This window comes from Ochotona princeps, chromosome 10 (genome assembly GCF_030435755.1).
Source record: "Ochotona princeps isolate mOchPri1 chromosome 10, mOchPri1.hap1, whole genome shotgun sequence".
Taxonomy (NCBI): Eukaryota; Metazoa; Chordata; class Mammalia; order Lagomorpha; family Ochotonidae; genus Ochotona; species Ochotona princeps.
Window position 1 is genome coordinate 6,653,969 of NC_080841.1, and position 6,917 is coordinate 6,660,885.

Here is a 6,917-nt window from a genome sequence, read left to right on the forward strand (position 1 = left end):
TGAGTTCGGCCTGGACTCGTCCCAGCCATGTGGATGGAAGATCTTTGTGTCTATGTCTGTCACTACGCCTTTCAAATATATAAAATAAGTATTTTTTAAAAAAAAGAAAAACGAATTATCCAAAACACGGTGGGGGAGGAGTAAGAACACTGATGTCGAGTCTCTGTGTGATACAGTAAGCAAAAAGAAAAAAAATGAGAAAGAGAGAGAGAGACTGTATTGGAATATGCATTCTGAAGAAGAACCCAGCACCTCCTAGCAGCACGCGGGTTTTCCAATGCATTCAATGCATGCCATAAGTGAGTGTGCTTCCACATGCTTAATACTTTTTTTTCTTTCTTTCTAATCAAGTGACCTGCTCTCATTTGGTTAAGTTTCAACCACAAGACATCACTGTATGCTTTTTTTCTTCAAGACACACGTCACAAGAAACCAAGAAAGGAGGAACTTGCAGTGTCTGTGGTAACGTCACTTGATAAACAGACTGCTCTGAAGAACAGGCACTGCCTGCCTTCCCTATATAAAGCAGCAGGCACGTTAACCAACAGACATTCGCCGGGAGGACCATACAGGCGGCAGTCATCCCCACGCTACGGCTTGACAGGATGCCTGGAATGTTCTTGTCTGCTCACCCAAAAGAATTGAAAGAAACTGGTCACTCACTTCTACACGACAGAACACAGAAAAGGAGGCCCAAGACTTTGTAAGTGCATTCCGTGTCTCACTGTGGTTGCCCTCCGTGACAGCGAGCTAGAGGGTGAACAAGGGGGAATCTGGGCTCGCAGGTTAGCCGAATGAGAGCAAGTATACATTGCACATCATTAGATTCCACTGGATTCAAATTAAATCATGCTGTGACATTAAATTAGGTGGGAACTTTTCCAGGCATAAACTCATGAAAGTAGACTCTATCTTAGAATGTCAACTCTTTTTTATTATTGTCTTATTCCTTAGAGAAGTTAATTGCCTGCTCTTTTAATGTTACAAATAAAATTATTACTACTGAAGAAATATAAACATTGATTTTTTTTGTCTTTTGTAGTGGAATGGACATGAAAGCATACCTGAGATCTATGATCCCACCTCTGGAATCTGGAATAAAATCGTCCAAGGCCAAGGATATGTGCGTACTCTGATACCCTAAACTTCACCCACATTCGCAGCTTCCATGTCGCATCTGTGACCTAGTGAGAGATGAATGCTGCACATAGTGGAATTGGTTTCTTTCAAGCAATGCAGTAAATAAGCTCAGACTACAGGAGCATCCCACTAAACGAAATACAAACATGAGTGCACGTATGATCGCTACTTATTGCTGCACTGTCAAGCTTTACACATTCGGATTTCTTTCAAACTGTAATGGCAGATAGATTTTTCATACCTGTGACAATGTTAAGAAAGATTTTGTTTTCCTGGAAAATTTTTAGTAAATTTCATCATAACCAGAGTCTTAGTTTGTAGAGTTATTAAAATGCAACAGCCATTTTTACTTTCTTTGTACTTACACAAAAACCATCTATTAATTTGTGCATATTTTGTCTCCCTGTAGACTCTCTGCTGATGAAGTAATGCAATGGTCTCAATCTCTGGAAAGACTTCTTGCCACCCAAAGTAGGTACAGATGAACCACCGAATTTTCTAGATTTAGCTCAATATGCTAACAGAGCTGTATGGCTTCAACCTAAATACAGTGTGTTCTGGGTAATACAGCATCACAGCACTGTGTTTTGGTTTTTTGTATTTGCTGATAAATTTAGTATGGATAACTCTAATTTAATGTTAACTAGCACTAAATTATCCCATCATTTTTTAGATAAATTTTCCAAGGCAGCTGGTGGTTCCCATCATAAACACAGGAACAAAATTTAAAATTGTGCTAGGGCTCTGTAATTGAAAGTTGTAATAAGTAAGCCAAATATCTAAACATGCATATTGATATTTTTAAAATCACCTAGAGAATTGATTTTATACAGCTGGGTGAAAGTTCATGGGGCATTCATTCAATCACATATTTTGTCCATCCGAAATCATTAACTCACTCATTCATTCCACCTTTATCTGTCAGGCACTAAAAATTCAGCAAAGATTCAAAAATAAAGACAAAGTCTTTACAGAACAGATGGTGTTCAACAAACACAAATTAAATAACTGAATTATAAACATGATACATGCAATAACACAGACGTACTAGCAGGCTATTAAGCAGTGCTTGTCGGAATTTTCTGATGAGAGAGAGTGCAGGATGAAAGCAGCTGGCCTCCTCCTTGCAAAGGCAGCCAGGGCCTTATCCAGAGGCTTAGTTCAGCCTCTTCCCCCAGAATCATCCCAAGCAGTCATGCATGGGAATTAAGCAGTTCGACCTAGCTCACCCATCTTATTATCTCACTTACTTTAAAATTCAACCAACAAATAAACAGCATGGAAACAGCCCACACAAAAGTCTTAGTAACATTAGCAAATAAATTTCAGAACATTAGGCACACACATAATATACTGGCCTTATACCTTCTAATTGTTACAAATTATATTCAAAAATGTTTGTTAATTCTTAACAAAGTATGAATGCCTTTTACCAATGTCTGCTTCCCTAAACTATCCTAAAATACTTTACACTCTAGTACTTGGTCCAATTTTTTTTTTTTTTTTTTTTTTTGCCATTTTTAGCAGTAATGAAACATCACTAACCGCCTTTTTTTTGTTTGTTTGTTTGTTTTTTAATTATTTATTATTTAACTTCAGTAATTACATTGTATTATGTGACACAGTTACATAGATACTTGGGTTCTCCCCACCCCTCCCCAAACCCTCCCACCATGGTGGATTCCTCCACCTTGCTGCATAACCACAGCTCAAGTTCAGTTGAGATTTCCCCATTGCAAGTGTATACCAAACATAGAGTCCAGCATCTTAAAAGTCTGTTTTGTAATCAACAGAGCACAATTTTAAAGAGCCAGTGGAAGCAGAGCGCATCTCTGCAGCCCCAGGGAGCAGCTCTGGCTATGCATAAGTCTGGCCTCAGTGGCCTTGGGCATGAATGGAGAAGTCACCAGGACCTCCCCTCTCAACATGGCAACTGCACCCATCTCCCACCTGTGTACTCAGAGATTGGAACAGTATTTACCTACAAATCTCTTCATCCATGAGTTCAATTAATTTAATTATCTCAATTCTTCCCTTTCCTTTTAGCTGGTCAAGATGTTTTTGGAAATTTCCTAAAATCTGAGTTCAGTGAGGAAAACATTGAGTTTTGGCTGGCTTGCGAAGACTATAAAAAAACAGAATCTGATCATTTGCACTGCAAAGCAGAGAAAATCTATAAGGCCTTTGTGCATTCAGATGCTGCTAAGCAAGTGAGTACTAAGTTCATGAAAATCTCTCTCTCGGTGTGTGTGTGTGTGTGTGTGTGTGTGTGTGTGTGTGTGTGTGTGTTTAGGGATAGAGAAAAAAACCATTAACATGCACTGCACAATCACATTCTAGTTGAGTATCATTTTATCTCTAAGTTTAAGTAGAGTCACATAATTCAGTGTACTTGTGACCATGTCCATATACAGATTGATTTTGTAAAACTACCTACTATGAGTGGAGTATGGAGAAAGGGTATTATAGCCACATATGTATTTCGGGGAAACAATCTATCCCTTCTTGGATAAGGGCAAAATGTAGATTGCGAATATATAAAATTACAGCAGCAAACACACTGTATTTAGTTAGGAGTTAGGAGCAGTGCCCATTACCCATTAAACACCAACACACAGAGCCCTGTAGTTTTACTAATGCTAGGAGTCCACATTAGTCTTTCCTGACCCCTACCTCCTTCCATGGGCATGTAACTGTTAGGTGTCCGCTTCTTTACCATGTACCAACTACAGTGAGGGCAAACACGGAGCATGAGAAAAGGCGGTACAGAGAAATCTGATTTAAATGAGAATGTAAACAAAGCCACTTTCTCGAAGTGTTTCAGAAAACACAAACAAAAATGTCAACAAATGAAAACCGCATCCTAATTGTTTACAATTCTTTTAGATCAATATTGACTTCCGCACTCGGGAATCTACAGCCAAGAGGATTAAAGCGCCAACTCTCACATGTTTTGATGAAGCCCAAAAAGTCATATTTACTCTCATGGAAAAGGACTCATACCCCAGGTTCCTGAAATCAGATATTTACTTAAATTTGCTCAATGACCTTCAAGCTAACAGCCTGAAGTGACTGGCTGTCGGTTAAAGGCATGAGAAGACAGCATCAGTACAGACAAAACACACCAGTGAGGCTCCCTGGCTGAACAACTTTCCATTTTCAGGCAACTCAGCAAGCCCAGCGGAAGAAGAAATGACTCCGGACAAATGCATGTGGTGGCTGTCCAAATGTGAGGCTGGAGTATAAGCTAAGTTGAAACTGAGGGACTGCAGGAGAAAGGAGACAATGCGGCACTGTCACCGAACAGGAGTGGACCTCTGCATCTAAAAAGACAAACTTTCTACACTGAGAATCCTGCTAACTCTAGTTGCACAGAAACTGTGAATAAAGACTAAAAACTGTTTACAATGTGCTATAAGCTTCAAGGTCAACTGACATTTATGCTATGTATTGTTATATAGAGATTGTAATGAGCTGCTGAAAACTTGGTCTCTTTGATGACCATTTGAAGAGGATGTGTTTCAAAATCTGTTCTGATTCACACAGAGGTTCTTGGTATTGCCTTTTGATGGTTTTTACCTGGGAAAAATGACAAGCATATTTAACGAAAGCTATTGCTTTTAGAACAAGAAATTCAGAATACATTTGTAAATTAAATTATGATGGTATCAATAATAAATGTGAGTTTTGTATTAAAAATATACAGAGACAAGTTTTCTTAATGTCTCCTTGTAGTTTTAAAGACTGGTATTTATTCCTCAGATTTAAAGAGAAAGTAAGACAAACACCTTCTTTCTATCATATATTCAAGATATACAACTTTTGCATAATTAACATATTTTATGTATTCAACTATACAAAACACATCAGTTTTTGCACTTCTGGCACAAGGCATGCAAATCAAACACACAATACGATATCGTATAGTTAATGTTAAAATCAATGATACAGTTATTAAGTCTTTAAAAAGGAATGGAGAACCTAGCTCAACAAACACTACGATTAACAACGGACATTTTATTTGGATTCGAGAAGTATAAAACTCAGATATATTTTCCCATGTAGCATTCTCAGCAGTCATTATACAGCTGTGAAACAGAAAGATGTAGTCTCCACTTCTCAAATTTAGTTAAATATTAGAATGCTGAAACGTACAAACGTAGACACACGCACATATAGCACACAGCCTTATGCAGAGGCCCCATTCCAGACTAACTGCATCAGAACAGCAAAGGACAGAAGGATCAATATTTACAAAGAAACCCAGGTGTCTATGAAGATCATCTGAAAATACAGAGACCAAAAGTCACACTGTCACGTTCTCCTACAGAATCTGTGCTTTCCACTATCTAACACTGCCACCCACTGATCAGAGAGTTCCTCCACCCCTGAGGTGCAACCTAGCTCAGAAGGGGAGGAGATCTCTTTTGATGGGATCTCCCACTAGGTGCAGAACAATAAGTAAACTGTTGCATTTTCTCAGAAAGCCTGTAAAACTAAGTCCACATTACTGGAGCTCCATATACCAGAGATCATCCTGAAGCATGACAGATTGTTTCCATAATGTGGCTTAGTCACAGGCAAATAGTGATAGCAAAGGGCAATACACAGGCCAGGTTTAAAAACATTCTGCATTTCTATGCGACAGAATCCTCCTTGGCTCTATATTTTATTCTGTCCTTGCACTGTTTCCTAAGAGGGACTTTGGAAGAGAGTCCAGTATCACCACCATCCTCAGCACCTTCAGGCATCTTTCTCTCCTGCCTCCTTCCATCATCAATACTGTCAGTCTTCATACAACCAATGTCTGACACACATGCTCTTTTCTCGGCTCTATGACCCCCACCCTAGTACAGGTGCCCATTGTTGGTCATTCTGCGTGACTTTATCTTCCTCTTTCCAGTCTCTTCTATTTACTCTTTGTTCTGTATGACCAAAAATATCATATGCTCAAATACTTGCACAAACTTGGTATGTCATTTCCCATGGCTCATAAAATGAAGTTCAAATGTCTCCTTCTAGACCTCAAAACCTTCCCCTGGGTATATGCTAGATTAGTTTTGTTTTGCTTTAAGAAAAGAGAAACAAACTCTGGTCTTCATTGTCTCCAACCTTCAGTTAACTGCCATCCTACTGAAATGCCTTCTACTATCCCCTCTCAAAATCCAACCAATTCTTCAAGATCTGGGTAGAACAACTTTTCCTAATGCCTTCCTGGTGGCTTACACCATTATGTGGTTACTTCAATAACTAGTGCAGGCGACCAGCATCCCATACAAACACAGAACATTCTGCTCCTATTTTAAGTACTCCTGCTGCCATGGTAGATGGAATCCAGGACCTTGAGACGGTGAGGCATGAGCACTGCAACTGTCCAACACACTTACTGGCCATAAAACAGAGGTGCTGGCGTTTGTCTTCATAAAATGCCATTTTAAGGAGCAGCTTAACTTTGCATAGATGGTCAAAAGCAAGCTCTCAAACCCTCCTCAGCTGGTGAAGAAAATGGGGGAGGGGTCATCCTGAACGCATGGACTCAGAAAAAAGAAAATCCTCAAAAGGCTTTTTTCTTGTACTTCTCACTGACTGTTACAAGATGGCTGTTTCCTGAGACCCTACATAGAAACATAATGAATACTAGTGTCATCTGAAGCCAGGCTCTGATCCGGCTGCTCAATCAGAGACGCTCCATGCACAGCCTACCATCCACTGGGACCAGAGGGCAGCAGCAAGGAATGGGGCGTGAGATTCGAACTCACTGACAATAAACTCTTGGA

General features: G+C 39.5%; 1 protein-coding gene across 1 annotated transcript; it reads left to right on the forward strand.

Moving 5' to 3' along the window:
- The first annotated feature begins 492 nt into the window (after window positions 1–492).
- Window positions 493–4,446, forward strand: RGS1 (regulator of G protein signaling 1). Its single transcript, XM_004578809.4, has 5 exons — window positions 493–703; window positions 1,043–1,123; window positions 1,550–1,611; window positions 3,187–3,350; window positions 4,027–4,446. Exons 1-5 carry the CDS (start codon window positions 606–608, stop codon window positions 4,210–4,212), a joined length of 591 nt encoding a protein of 196 aa, XP_004578866.2. The 5' UTR covers window positions 493–605; the 3' UTR covers window positions 4,213–4,446.
- Window positions 4,447–6,917: the final 2,471 nt, after the last annotated feature.